The 15,898-nt window shown below is 48.5% G+C and overlaps 1 protein-coding gene across 1 annotated transcript in view; it reads left to right on the forward strand.

Moving 5' to 3' along the window:
• LOC129710131 (src kinase-associated phosphoprotein 2-like) overlaps nt 1–15,898 on the forward strand; it is a 295,021-nt gene that overhangs the window by 76,956 nt on the left and 202,167 nt on the right. Inside the window, exon 4 of the mRNA XM_055656879.1 lies at nt 1,297–1,416. Within this exon, the coding sequence (XP_055512854.1) occupies nt 1,297–1,416 (120 nt within the window). The remainder of the gene's footprint in view (nt 1–1,296; nt 1,417–15,898) is intronic.

Genomic DNA, 15,898 nt, shown 5'->3' on the forward strand with positions numbered 1-15,898 from the left:
AAAACTAATCTACAGAGGGATTATTCCGATGAATGAGTGGACAATCTATGGAGCAGGTTCCCCGGGGACTTGGTGCAAACAGTTCGTATTGATTCGTTCTAATGTGAATTAAATGGCTTTCCTTTGGAAAGTAGCGTTCTCGGATTGTTTGATTGCAGACACGGGCACCTTGTTCGCAGGGCAGTGGGGGCTTTGCATATCTGCCTTCCCCAATGAGCAAATCCAGCCTGGACACTGTGGTCTACAAGAGTCGCTGGGTCTAAAATATGCCCTCAGTGGCTGGTGGCAAGATCATCTCTGACCCCTATCACCATGGCCACAAACTCTTTGAATCACTTGCCTCTGAAAGGCAACTCCGGACTGTCAAAGCTGCCACAGCCAGACATAAAAACAGTTTTTACCCACGAGTGTACGCAAAAATGCTGGAGAAACTCAGCGGTTGCAGCAGCATTGAGTTATAAGAGCAGGGAGGTTCTACTGCAGTTGTACAGGGTCTTGGTGAGACCACACCTGGGGTATTGCGTACAATTTTGGTCTCCCAATCTGAGGAATGACATTCTTGCCATAGAGGGAGTACAGAGAAGGTTCACCAGACTGATTCCTGGGATGGCAGAACTTTCATATGAAGAAAGACTGGATAGACTCGGCTTGTACTCGCTAGAATTCAGAAGATTGAGGGGGGATCTTATAGAAACTTACAAAATTCTTAAGGAGTTGGACAGGCTAGATGCAGGAAGATTATTCCCGATGTTGGGGAAGTCCAGAACTAGGGGTCACAGTTTAAGGATAAGAGGGAAGTCTTTTAGGACCGAGATGAGAAAATCATTTTTTACACAGAGGGTGGTGAATCTGTGGAATTCTCTGCCACAGAAGGTAGTTGAGGCCAGTTCATTGGCTATATTTAAGAGGGAGTTAGATGTGGCCCTTGTGGCTAAAGGGATCAGGGGGTATGGAGAGAAGGCAGGGATGGGATACCGAGTTGGATGATCAGCCATGATCATATCGAATGGCGGTGCAGGCTCGAAGGGCCGAATGGCCTACTCCTGCACCTATTGTCTATGTTTCTATGTTTCTAGAAGGCAGTAGATGTTTTCAAGAGAGAGTTAGATTTAGCACTATGGGCTAACGGAATCAAGGGAAATGGGGAAAAAGCAGGAACGGGGTACTGATTTTGGATGATTTCAGACTGGTGGGACGGTGTGATTAGTTTGCATTATATGTGAAACTTCTGACTGGTCTGGTGTAGCTCTGTTAAATGACCGTGTTTTTATCTCCCTCTCTCTGTCTCTGCTCCAGGAGAAGGTGGGGACCTGGACCCCAGTCAGGAGGAGAGCTCTGACGATAACCAGAGCCTGACAAACGCTCCGTCCGGCCCTTCGGACAACGCCTCTGTGGCCTCAGACGCCCAGGATGATGGTATGTGGTGTTCCTGCTCTACCTGTTCACTCCATGTCCCAGTTTGGCCGTGTGGGCCTGATATAGCGACTGGGATGGTATTCACTGGAATTTGTCTATTGTCTATCCTAGATAATGGAATGTTGGTCTTCATAACAAGAGGATTTCTCCTAAAGGGGAAATCCTTTAGGACCGAGATGAGAAAGACATTTTCCACACAGAGAGTGGTGAATCTCTGGAACTCTCTGCCACAGAAGTTGGTTGAGGCCACAGTTCATTGGCTAGATTTAAGAGGGAGTTAGATGTGGCCCTTGTGGCTAAAGGGATCAGGGGGTATGGAGAGAAGGCAGGTACAGGATACTGAGTTGGATGATCAGCCATGATCATATTGAATGGCGGTGCAGGCTCGAAGGGCCGAATGGCCTACTCCTGCATCTATTTTCTATGTTTCTATGTTTCTATTTCAGTATAGGAGTAAAGAGGTTCTTCTGCAGTTGTATAGGACTCTGGTAAGACCACATCTGGAGTATTATGTACAGTTTTGGTCTCCTAATTTGAGGAAGGACATCCTTGTGATTGAGGCAGTGCAGCGTAGGTTCACGAGATTGATCCCTGGGATGGCGGGACTGTCATATGAGGAAAGATTGAAAAGACTGGGCTTGTATTCACTGGAGTTCAGAAGGATGAGGGGGTGGGGGGGTTATAGAAACATATAAAATTATAAAAGGACTGGACAAGCTAGATGCAGGAAAAATGTTCCCAATGTTGGGGGAGTCCACAACCGGGGGCCACAGTTTGAGAATAAGGGGTATGTTTAAGAAAGAACTGCAGATGCTGGAAAAATCAAAGGTAGACAAAAACGCTGGAGAAACTCAGCGGGTGAGGCAGCATCTATGGAGCGAAGGAATTGGTGACGTTTCGGGTCGAGACCCTTCTTCACAATAAGGGGTCGGCCATTTAGGACTGAGATGAGGTAAAAACCTATTCACCCAGAGAGTTGTGAATCTGTGGAATTCTCTGCCACAGAAGGCAGTGGAGGCCAATTGACTGGATGTTTTCGAGAGAGAGTTAGATTTAGCTCTTAGGGCTAACGGAATCAAGGGATATGGGGAGAAAGCAAGAACGGGGAACTGATTTTGGATGAACAGCCATGATTATGTAGAATGGCGGTGCTGGCTCGAAGGGCCGAATGGCCTACTCCTGCACCCATTGTCTATGTTTATCAGAGGCTGGTGATTAGGCCAGTGGCTGGGTTGCAGCATATTTATCTGTGGCGGGTTGGGGCAGGGAGAGAGATAGCCCTGGTGCCCACTGCACCGCCACACAGGGGACCTCTCACCTCTCACCATTCGGCCCATCAAGTCTACTCCGCCATTCAATCATAGCTGATCTATCTCACCCTCCCAACCCCATTCTCCTGCCTTCTCCCCATAACCTCTGACATCTGTACTAATCAAGAATCTATCCATCTCTGCCTTATCCAATATCCACTGACTTGGCCTCTACAGCCTTCTGTGGCAAAGAATTCCACAGATTCACCACCCTCTCTCTGACTGAAGAAATTCCTCCTCATCTCCTTCCTAAAAGAACGTCCTTTAATTCTGAGGCTGTGACCTCTAGTCCTAGACTCTCCCACTAGTGGAAACATCCTCTCCACATCCACTCTATCCAGGCCTTTCACTATTCGGTAAGTTTCAATGAGGTCCCCGCTCATCCTTCCAAACTCCAGCGAGTACAGGCCCAGTGCCGACAAACGCTCATCATATGTTAACCCACTCATACCGAGATGTGGTGCCTGGTCAGCTGGAGGTGTTCACTCGGGATCATTGATCACTAAACCAATTGTTGCACTCTTGTGAGCTTAAATCTGAGAAATGCTGGATTTAATTTTGGAGATAGATGGGCCGAATGGCCTAATTCTGCTCTTTCCAACCTGCGAACGCGAGTCTGCCCAGTGCTCTCAGTCTGAAGAAGGGTCTCGACCTGAAACGTCACCCATTCCTTCTCTCCAGAGATGCTGCCTGTCCCACTGAGTTACTCCAGCACTCTGTGTCTATCTCCGGTTTAAACCAGCATCTGCAGTTCCTTCCAACTCGAGTTCAGTTTAGTTTATTGTCGCTGTTGCCTACCCCGCAATATCAAATGTACCAGAGATTGTAAATGGAGACTGTGGAAAAGATGAAATGAATGAGCTAAAATAAATAGCAGGGAAGGGATTAAAGTGACTGGTGTGTTCAGACATAATTAGCTCAACCTATTAAACGTGACATTGAATCTGAAAGTGAGTTTGGTGGAAGCACCTTAATATTTCTCTTTTGGATTCCTTTAAATTAGGAAATTAGGAAGAAGCCAATTACTCTTCGGAAAAATGTATTTTTAATGCAGGTTGAAGTGAGGATGGGCGTTTGTTGCCATTGCTGATGCTGCCTCACATGGTTCTATGTATTGTACAAGGGCGTCCATCAATGCTAACCAGCACTTGTTTACAAATGGGGAAAACACTTTCAACTGGAAAGTTGTGAATCTGCAGAATTCTCTGCCACAGAAGGCAGTGGAGGCCGATTCACTAGATGTTTTCACGAGAGAGTTAGATTTAGCTCTTAGGGCTAACGGAATCAAGGGATTATGGGGAGAAAGCAGGAACGGGGGGTACTGATTGTGGATGATCAGCCATGATCATATTGAGTGGCGGTGCTGGCTCGAAGGGCCGAATGGCCTACTCCTGCACCTATTTTTTCTATGTTTCTGTGACACAAAATGTTGGAGTAACTAACTCATGGAGGCCGTGGCAGCATCTCTGGAGAGAAGGAACGGGTCGTGTTGCATAGTCAGAGGGTGGTGAATCTGTGGAATTCATTGCCACAGACGGCTGTGGAGGCCAAGTCGGTGGATATTTTTAAGGTGGAGATTGACAGATTCTTGATTAGTACAGGTGTCTGGGGCTATGGGGAGAAGGCAGGAGAATGGGGCTGAGAGGGAGAGGTAGATCGTTGCATTTTGTTGTCTCTGTACTGTACACTGACAATGACAATTAAATTGAATCTGAATCTGAATCTGAGATCGGCCATGATTGGATGGTGGAGTAGACTTGATGGGCTGAGTGGCCTGCTCCTGGAACTTCTGAATCAGCAAAATGCACCTTGATTGTGTGGGCCAGCTAAGGCCCTCATGTCCGGTCAGGTGTGGTCTGTCGATCAGGGGGTCTGCTGCGATCAGGAAAGAGCTACCTGTTAGGGTGATGGTTTCATCGCATTTCAATACAGAATTGGGAGGCACAGTGACAGAGTTGCTGCCTTACAGCGCCAGAGACACGCCTTCGATTAAGGAGATTGAGGGAATAGAGAGAAGGTTCACCAGACTGATTCCTGGGATGGCAGGACTTTCATATGAAGAAAGACTGGATAGACTCGGCTTGTACTCGCTAAAATTTAGAAGATTGAGGGGGGATCTTATAGAAACTTACAAAATTCTTAAGGGGTTGGACAGGCTAGATGCAGGAAGATTGTTCCCGATGTTGGGGAAGTCCAGAACAAGGGGTCACAGTTTAAGGATAATAATAATAATAATAATTTTATTTATAGAGCACTTTAAAAACAATCATAGCTGCAACAAAGTGCTGTACATCACTAATCATTGACAAAAAAGTTAATACACACCAATAATAACAATCAAAAGAAATAGTCGGAAAAGACATGTAAAATAAAGAAACATTAAAAACAATAAAAACAGAAGCAAAGTCTCAGGCATGGTCAAAAGCCAGGGAGTACAAATGTGTTTTAACACTGGATTTGAAGATGGACAGTGAGGGGGAAATCTTTTAAATCTTTTAGGACCGAGATGAGAAAAACATTTTTCACACAGAGAGTGGTGAATCTGTGGAACTCTCTTCCACAGAAGGTAGTTGAGGCCACAGTTCATTGACTATATTTAAGAGGGAGTTAGATGTGGCCCTTGTGGCTAAAGGGATCAGGGGGTATGGAGAGAAGGCAGGTACAGGATACTGAGTTGGATGATCAGCCATGATCATATTGAATGGTGGTGTAGGCTCGAAGGGCCGAATGGCCTACTCCTGCACCTAATTTCTATGTTTCTATGAGATGAGGAAAACATTTTTCACACAGAGAGTGGTGAATCTCTGGAACTCTCTGCCACAGAAGGTAGTTGAGGCCAGTTCATTGGCTATATTTAAGAGGGAGTTAGATGTGGCCCTTGTGGCTAAAGGGATCAGGGGGTATGGAGAGAAGGCAGGTACAGGATACTGAGTTGGATGATCAGCCATGATCATATTGAATGGCGGTGTAGGCTCGAAGGGCCGAATGGCCTACTCCTGCACCTATTTTCTATGTTTCTATGTTTCTGCACCCATTCATTAACCTGCCACAGGAACAGCTTCTTCCCCTCTGTTATCAGGCTTCTGAACGGCCCTTCCATAAGCTAGGGTACTGTCCGATTCACCTCTACCCCATTGCGGACATTGGACTTTGTCTCTGGAACTGATGCGTTACACGCTGAGAACTATATTCTGCACTCTGTATCTTCCCCTTTGCTCCACCTTTTGTACTTGCGTTTGGCTTCGACTGTCAAATACGTCTAGTATTATCTGATTTGATTGCATAGCTTATCGCTGTACCTTGGCACATCTAATAATAATGAACCTAAATCTAAAATTAAACCTAGCCTAAGATAGACACAAGATGCTGGAGTATCTCAGTGGGTCAGGCAGCATCTCTGGAGAAAAAGAATAGGTCGGACATATGAAGGAGGGTCCTGACCCGAAACGTCGCCTATTATTCTTCTCCAGAGATAACTGAGTTACTCCAGCATTTTGTGTCTATCTTTGGTATAAACCAGCATCTGCAGTTCCTTCCTACACATTAAACCTTCTCTGCACCTATGTTACAACCCACCCTGCCTTAGAGTGTATCTTCAGGCTTGGATAGATTACACTTGATCCCTTCATCCATTTATCTTTGAACATGGAAGATAGACACAAAATGCCGACTGGTCTGAAGAAGGGTCTTGACCCGAAACGTCACCTGTTCCTTCTCTCCAGAGATGCTGCCTGTCCCGCTGAGTTACTCCGGCTTTTTGTGTCCATCTCGGGTGTGGGAGGGAGAGGGAAAGCAAAGGGTTACTTAACGTCTACGAGACGGCATGTCGAGGTTTGCTTTGTATCTTTCGACTCTTGCCAGAAATAGAGGTATGTCTCTGGACAGATCTCTCCCTGAATGGATGTGGGGTGTGGAGGTGGTGACCTCGGTGCGACCTCCTCAGCTAGGTCACCCTTTCCCCAGACCCATTATAAGTCATAAGGTCACGAGGCTGCAGCGTTTTGTGTCTATCTTCAGTGTAAACCAACAGCCGGCAGCTCCTTCCAGTTCCTTTGAACATGATTTGCCAAACCGGTTAGCAGGTCATTATAGCGTTGCCGTTTTGGGGAAGATTACTAACATTTCAGTTGTGTAGGCCAGAGATCCCCGCACACACTAACACACACCCATACACACGCCAGGGACAATACACAAATACACCAAGCCTGGTAGACAAAAGTGCTGGAGAAACTCAGCGGGTGCAGCAGCAGCATCTATGGAGCGAAGGAAATAGGCAACGTTTCGGGAACGTTTTTCAAATAGGAAACAGTTGCCTATTTCCTTCTGGGTTTCGGCCCGAAACGTTGCCTATTTCCTTCGCTCCATGCAAAGAGTTGAACAATCTCCACTATAGGAAATAGGCAACGTTTCGGGACGAAACCCTTCCGGGTTTCGTCCCGAAACGTTGCCTATTTCCTTTGCTCCGTAGATGCTGTTGCACCCCGCTGAGTTTCTCCAGCGCTTTTGTCTACCTTCAGATTTTCCGGCATCTGCAGTTCCTTCTTAAACAACCGACAGGCATGTACGTCTTGGGAGTGTGGGAGGAAACCGGAGCACCCGGAGAAAACCCACGCGACTCCGGAACCAGGGGCCACACAGTCTTAGAATAAAGGGGAGGTCATTTAAGACTGAGGTGAGAAAAATCTTTTTCACCCAGAGAGTTGTGAATTTGTGGAATTCCCTGCCGCAGAGGGCAGTGGAGGCCAAGTCACTGGATGGATTTAAGAGAGAGTTAGATAGAGCTCTAGGGGCTAGTGGAGTCGAGGGATATGGGGAGAAGGGCAGGCACGGGTTATTGATAGGGGACGATCAGCCATGATCACAATGAATGGCGGTGCTGGCTCGAAGGGCCGAATGGCCTCCTTCTGCACCTATTTTCTATGTTTCTATCCATGTTTCTATGTAAGATGAGTATGGGGACCCCAGAAGTGGGGAGGGGGTGTTTCCTGTCAGCAACACCAGGACGTTATATTACCCAAACACTCTGACCAGCTCAGAGTTTGCAAGACCAGGCAGGATTACAGAGAAGGGTTGAACTAGATAGGTCTTTATTCTTTGGAGCGCAGAAGGTTAAGGGGGGACTTGATAGAGGTCTTTAAAATGATGAGAGGGATAGACAGAGTTGACGTGGATAAGCTTTTCCCATTGAGAGCAGGGAAGATTCAAACAAGAGGACATGATTTGAGAATTAAGGGACAAAAGTTTAGGGGCAACATGAGGGGGAACTTCTTTACTCAGAGAGTGGTAGCTGTGTGGAATGAGCTTCCAGTGGAAGTGGTGGAGGCAGGTTTGATTTTATCATTTAAAAATAAATTGGATAGGTATATGGACGGGAAAGGAATGGAGGGTTATGCTCTGAGTGCAGGTAGATGGGACTAGGTGAGAATAAGTGCCCCTGTCCCACTTAGAAAACCTGAAAGGAAACCTCTGGAGACTTTGCGCCCCGCCCAAGGTTTCCGTGCGGTTCCCGGAGGTTGCAGGTGGTTGCCGGAGGTTGCAGGTGGTTCCCGGAGGTTGCAGGTGGTTGCCGGAGGTTGCAGGTAGTGGAAGCAAGTAGGGAGACTGACAAAAACCTCCGGAAACCGCACGGAAACCTTGTGTGGGGCGCAAAGTCTCCAGAGGCTTCCGTTCAGGTTTCCTGAGTGGGACAAGGGGCATAAATGTTCGGCACGGACTAGAAGGGCCGAGACGGCCTGTTTCTGCGCTGTAATTGTTATATGGTTATATGATTTGCAATATCGGAGTCTCGCCTGCCAGGCATCGGGGAAAAGCAACTGGAGACTGGGCAGAGATAATGCTCTGTGTTCCACCGCTGTTTATTAAAGGGAGTAATGGCTGTGGTGATGACAAGCCACTTTGCGCAGTGTTTATTGTTGTAGCTGCCACAGACAGATTATAGCTGTCCTAATACTGACACCCACTCAAAGAGCTGTTAGAAGAAACTTCACCAATAAATTTAGCTTTAATTACTTGGCGGTGCAGCCCTCCAACCTCAAACGTGTCGCTGCGCTAGCTGAGGGGGTTTGTGCTAATGTTGAAATTGGCCCGTGCCCACCTTTGCAGAGAGCGGGGTCTTGGAAACTAGGGTGGGAGGGGAGGTGGGGGGGGGGGTGACGTGTCTGTCTAATTGCATCGTCTAGTTTTCTGGCATACCGCACATGTCCACCTGATGGATGATTTCACCCGCCTCCAACCTAATGATGCCCCTGTCCCACTTAGGAAACCTGAACGGAAACCTCTGGAGACTTTGCGCTCCAAACAAGGTTTCCGTGTGAGGTTCCCAGAGGTCTTTGTCAGTCTCCCTACCTGCTTCCACTACCTGCAACCTCCGGCAACCTCCGGGGACCGCACGGAAACCTTGTTTGGGCCTCAAAAGGATTTGCTTCCAGGTTCTACTGCATTGTACCTGCAACCTCCGACAACCATAGACCTGCAACCTCCGGCTGAACCACCTGCAACCTCCGGATAGACCGTTTATACTCTCTAGAAAGAAGATGGGTGGGGGCGCAAAGTCTCCAGAGGTTTCCGTTCAGGCTTCCTAAGTGGGACAGGGGGCATTAGCTTGTGCAAGGGGGCCTGCCTGTGTCCAAGCGCACACCAACGCAGTCAGAGTCGTGGAGTTATAGAGTGATGTAGCGTGGACACCAGCCCTTCGGTCTCGACTTGCCCATGCTCGCGGCCAACATGCCCCCCCGGCTACACCAGTCCCACCCGCCCGCGTTTGGACCCTATCCCCTCCAAACCTGTCCTGTCCATCTAACTCAAAATGCTGGAGCAACTCAGCGGGTGAGGCAGCGTCTATGGAGAGAAGGAATTGGCAACGTTTCGGATCGAGACCCAAGGGTCTCTCCATAGATGCTGCCTCACCCGCTGAGTTTCTTCAGCATTTTCAGTAGACATTTTTTGTCTACCTTCGATTTTTCCAGCATCTGCAGTTAAACTTTCTTAAACTATCCATGTTTCTTAAACGACGGGATAGTCCCAGCCTCAACTACCTCCTCTGGCAGCTTGTTCCATACACCCACCGCCCTTTGCCCCTTCACCTTGAACCTATGTCCTCTGGTCCTCGATTCCCCAACTCTGGGCAAGAGACTCTGTGCGTCTACCCGATCTATTCCTCTCATGATTTTGTACATCTCTATAAGATCACCCCTCATCCTCCTGCGCTCCAAGGAATAGAATCACAGCCGGCTCAACAGTTAAGGGCTTGGACACGCTAGAGGCAGGAAACATGTTCCCGATGTTGGGGGAGTCCAGAACCAGGGGCCACAGTTTACGAATAAGGAGTAAGCCATTTAGAACGGAGACGAGGAAACACTTTTTTTCAGAGAGTGGTGAGTCTGTGGCATTCTCTGCCTCAGAGGGTGGTGGAGGCCGGTTCTCTGGATTCTTTCAAGAGAGAGCTAGATAGGGCTCAAAAATAGTGTCAGGGGACATGGGGAGAAGGCAGGAACAGGGTACTGATTGTGGATGATCAGCCATGATCACATTGAATGGTGGTGCTGGCTCGAAGGGCCGAATGGCCTACTCCTGCACCTATTGTCTATTGTCTATTAACAGTTGCCCCCTGACTCCCCCCGCGTTTGTTGATGCAACTCCTCTAGCTGTCTGGCCACTCTTCGATTTTCGAATAGGTATCGCCCCGTCCAAATTCCTCGCTGGTTTTCGTCTCGGTAAACATCACGTATGCACCTGCCTCTGCCCTCTTACTGCCACTGGCAGGAGTTGCTACACCTGCAGATAAACCAATAGACAACGGTGATGCAACTGCATGGTGAAATTCCATTTACATATATTACACATGCGGGCGCCAACATTTGTGGCGCCGTTATTCAAAGTACAGTCGGCCAATGGGTAGTCTGGCTATGTGGCTCTCTTGTGCTAGTGGCCAACACGGTGGTAAATACAACCTTGCATCTCCCTCTCCCTCCCTCCCTCCATCCCTCACTCCCTCTCTCTCCATCCCTCCATCCCTCTCTCCCTCTCCCTCCATCTCTCTCTCTCTCCCTCTCCATCCCTCCCTCTCTCCCTCTCTCTCCATCCCTCCCTCCCTCCCTCCCTCCCTCCCTCCCTCTCTCCCTCCATCCCTCCATCCCTCTCTCCCTCTCTCCCTCTCCCTCCCTCTCTCTCTCTCCCTCCCTCTCTCTCTCCTCTCCCTCGCTCTCTCCCTCTCCCTCCCTCTCTCTCCCTCTCTCTCTCCCCTCTCCCCCTCTCCCTCTCCCTCCCTCCCTCTCTCTATCACTCTCCCTCTCTCTCTCTCTCCTCTCTCCCTCTCTCCCTCTCTCTCTATCCTCTCTCTCTCCCCTCTCTCTCTCTCTCTCCTCCCTCTCTCTCCCTCTCCCTCCCTCTCTCTCTATCTCTCCCCCTCCCTCTCTGTCTGTGTGGCTTTAAACTAAAATTAATTGGTTTAATTTTGAAAACCAGAGAGAGAGAGGAAAAAAATTGCCTTTTTTTTTGCCAAAGAATTCAGCTGTAATCCTTGGAGAATAATCTAGACGGTTTATTGGGAAGTGAACGAGCTGGAAAGGACGGAGTGGAGGGGGAAAGGGAAGTATTTTTTAATACATTTTCGGTTTGGATTTCTTTTATATATATATAAGAAAAAAACCAAAGTACAAAATTGTTAAAGGCATTGATAAATGAAATGAGTCTCACAAAGTAATGATTCGACCATTCGGACAAACACTCCCAGAGTTACCTCTGGATCTTTTTAATTCATTTCTAATAACATAATTAGACATCTCATTATTAAGGGTGGATCAATGAGCAACGTATAACTTTTACAATGAGTAATGAGGGTGAGTGGATTGTTTTAGAATCGATCCAATGTCCTGCAGCTCTGGCCCACAGCCAGTAGTCGGCTATTTGATCTTGTGTCTCTCCAGTGAGCAGGGTGCCAGCTCAATGATACCACCTTCAATTCTCCACCATTTACACCTGTGCCCCAGCCTGGGTATTCTGATCGTCCGTTTCAGTTTAGTTTATTGCCAAGTTTTACTCTGGTTTCCTCCCACACTCCAAGACGTGCAGGCTTGTAAGAGAATTGTAAATTGTCCTCAGTGTGTGTGTAGGATAGTGTTAGTGTGCGGGGATCGCTGGTCGGCACGGACTCGGTGGGCCGAAGGGCCTGTTTTCGCGTTGTATCTCTTAACTGCTCTAAACCTATGTCATTGCACACTAGTGCTAAACGCGTATTATAATCGCACTGTGATGGATTGAAAGATTTTGCATAAGACAGGCCATTTGACCCTCTGAGTCTACACCGACCATCGATTACACACTCACTCTAGTTCCATGCTATCCCACTTCCTCATCCACTCCCTACACCCAGGAGGGAGGAAGTGCAAACTCCACACACATACACACACAGACACACACGCGCACACACACACACAGCACACACACACACGCGCACACACGCGCACACACACATAGACACACACACGCACGCACACACACACGCACATACACACACACACACGCGCGCACACACACGCACGCACACACACATATATAGTTACTGTCACACGAACACATGCACGCACACATGCGCACACACACACGTAGATACAGTCACACACACACACACACACCCATACACACACATACGCACACATACACACACATACGCACACACACACACACACGCACACACACACACAGACACACACGCATACATACACACACACAGACACACACACACACACACACACAGCACCCAAGGTCAGGATCGAACCTGGGTCTCTGGCGCTGTGAAGCAGTGGCTCTCCCAGCAGCGCCTCTGTGCTGCACTCATTTTTGTTGTTGATTCAGTGAGCTGAATGGCCACAGGACACATCCCGAGCTACAACTGAAACTGGTTCCATTGCAATTGTTATGTTCAACCCATTCTCAGGGTTAAGGTGTGGCCAGCAAGGCTAGCTTGTCATGTTTGGCCCAGTCTCCAGATCTCAGTGTGGTCAGCTTGCCGTGCTTGACCTGTCGGGCCAAGACCCCTGCACTTGCAACTGGGACTTGAACATGGGGTCACACTGGCGACTCTGTATACTGTCTCAGTGTACGACTGCTGTACACATGTACTGTATATGAGATGTGTATCTAACATGTATCTAAATGCTTGTGTATAGTAATACTCATCCTAAACTGTGTACAAAAATACCTCAGTACCTGTGACAGAACCACGATGTTGAGAAAGCCTCTTCACTGGCAGAAGGGTCTCGTCCCGAAACGTCGTCCATCATGTTTCTCCAGAGGTGCTGCCTGACCCGCTGAGTCACGCCAGCACTCTGTGTCTATCTTCACTGCTTGTTGGTGCAGATAGGTCAGCTGGTTATTGCGTCCATCATTTGGGTCAATGGGATTTGGAGTTGTTCAGATCAGTTCAGGTCAGTTTAGTTTGTTGTCACGGGCACCGAGGTACAGTGAAAAGCTTTTGTTGCGTGCTATCCAGTCAGTGGAAAGACAATACGTGATTACAATCGAGCCGTCCACAGTGTACAGATAGATACAGGATAAAGGGAATAAGATAGTGGAGGATATAGTCCATTATTGTTGGGAAGTCCAGGACAAGGGGTCACAGCTTAAGGATAAGGAGAGCGTAGGTGACAGGTGAGAAGAGCAGAGGGCACTGAGGCAGAGTGAGCATGGAGGGGGGGGGGGGGACCTCATTGAAACTTACCGAGTTAGTGAAAGGCCTGGATCAGAGTGGTATGAGAGAGGCAGGTTTCCACTAGTTGGGGATCAGTCTATTGACCGGTGCAGGGTCGAATGGCCAGCCTCCTGCAGATTTCTATGTTTTTCTATTAACATCTGATTAAAGGTAGGTCTTCAGTGGGGTCAATTGAGTGAAGGACAGTGTCTGTACTCAGAGGGTGGTGACTTGCTGCCGAATTGATTGCACTAGTCCACCTGCCTCGTTTGGCCCCATCCCTCCAAACCTGTGCATGAGATAACCAAAGGTCTTAATTAGTGCTGCTAGATCGGTGTGTAATTGTGGAAGAAACTGCAGATGGGTTTACACCAAAGGTAGACACAAAATGCATGGAGAATGGGGTTAGGGGGAGAGAGAAGATCACCATGATTGAATGGCGGAGTAGGGAGGGGTAGGAGGGGTGGAGACTTGATGGGCTGAATGGCCTAATTCAGCTCCTATCCCTTATGACCTTATGAACTCTGACAGGAGGGCCAGCACACAGAGCCGGGCTGAAGGGCCAGCTCTGGCAGTGTATGTTTCTTAGCCGGTGATGGGAATCGATGAGCATTGGGGATTGAATAGAAACATGGAAAATAGGTGCAGGAGGATGCCATTCAGCCCTTTCGAGCCAGCACCGCCATTCAATATGTTCATGGGTGGTCATCCAGAATCAGTACCCCACTGCTGCTTTCTCATAGAAACATAGAAACATAGAAACTTGGTGCAGGAGGAGGCCATTCGGCCCTTCGAGCGAGCACTCCCATTCATTGTGATCATGGCTGATTGTCCCCTATCAATAACCCGTGCCTGCCTTCTCCCCACATCCCTTGTCTACACTAGCCCCTAGAGCTCCATCTAACTCTCTCTTAAATCCATCCAGTGACTTGGCCTCCACTGTCCTCTGTGGCAGGGAATTCCATAAATTCACAACTCTCTGGGTGAAAAAGCTTTTTCTCACCTCAGTCTTAAATGACCTTCCCTTTATTCTAAGACTGTGGTCCCTGGTTCTGGACTCGCCCAACATTGGGAACATTTTTTCCTGCACATATCCTCCCCATATCCCTTGAATCCGTTAGCCCGAAGAGCTCTATCCAACTCTCTCGATTGCAAACATCCATAGAAACATAGACATAGACACATAGAAAATAGGCGCAGGAGTAGGCCATTTGGCCCTTCGAGCCTGCACCGCCATTCAATATGATCATGGCTGATCATCCAACTCAGTATCCTGTGCCTGCCTTCTCTCCATACCCCCTGATCCCTTTAGCCACAAGGGCCACATCTAACGCCCTCTTAAATATAGCCAATGAACTGGCCTCAACTACCTTCTGTGGCAGAGAGTTCCAGAGACTCGCCACTCTCTGTGTGAAAAATGTTTTTCTCATCTCGGTCCTAAAGGATTTCCCCTTTATCCTTATCCTCCTTAAACTGTGACCCCTTGTCCTGGACTTCCCCAACTTCGGGAACAATCTTCCTGCATCTAGCCTGTCCAACCCCTTAAGAATGTTGTAAGTTTCTATAAGATACCCCCCTCAATCTTCTAAATTGTAGCGAGTACAAGCCGAGTCTATCCAGTCTTTCTTCATATGAAAGTCCTGACATCCCAGGAATCAGTCTGGTGAACCTTCTCTGTACTCCCTCTAAGGCAAGAATGTCTTTCCTCAGATTTGGAGACCAAAACTGTACACAATACTCCAGGTGTGGTCTCACCATGACCCTGTACAACTGCAGTAGATTGCTTTGAACAATTGTACCTGGGAGCTGGGAAATGATGCCTGCTGTCAGGTGCAATGCACAGCCCTCATGCATAAAAGATCGGGTGGAGCCTGCCTACCTTCCAGGCCCCGCTGCCTGAGGAAGTGGACGCGGGGCTGCCTCGCCTCGCCAAGCTTACAGTTTGCCTTCGTAATCACCCCCTCAACGCCCCGTCTCAAATTGTCCTTATCTGGGGGAGATTATAGTATTGCGCTATTCATCTCCGACGCAGTTGTATTTTAAATTTCTGAAGAGGTTTCATCAGCCTCGTGTGCGGAATGAAAAAGCCCAAGTGACAATATGAGAGGCCGGCCACACTAATCAGGCAGAGATTCAATGCATATCTAACGCCGGCCCGAGCACGCAGCGCTCCCCGCCATCTCCTATGTTAATGCATTCAATCCTGGGCCACATTAACGCACAGAAGCTCATGGTCCACGGCCCTGGTTCAAAAGTTCACGGCATTCCCTGAAGACTCTCCCCCCCCCCCCCCCCCCCCCCCTCTCTCCGCACCCACCCCCTCCCTCAGCCCGGCCCCACCGAGAACCCAGACGCATTTAGTTCAGCCACTTTTTTTTCCAACTGCACGTCACCTGCGCTCTCTCTGTTTTTCGAGGGGCGATTTTTACACATTCCCGTTTTAAGGGGGAGGGGGGGGGCGACTTGAAACATTTTCAACCCGCCC

Source organism: Leucoraja erinacea, chromosome 27 (genome assembly GCF_028641065.1).
Source record: "Leucoraja erinacea ecotype New England chromosome 27, Leri_hhj_1, whole genome shotgun sequence".
Lineage (NCBI taxonomy): Eukaryota > Metazoa > Chordata > Chondrichthyes > Rajiformes > Rajidae > Leucoraja > Leucoraja erinaceus.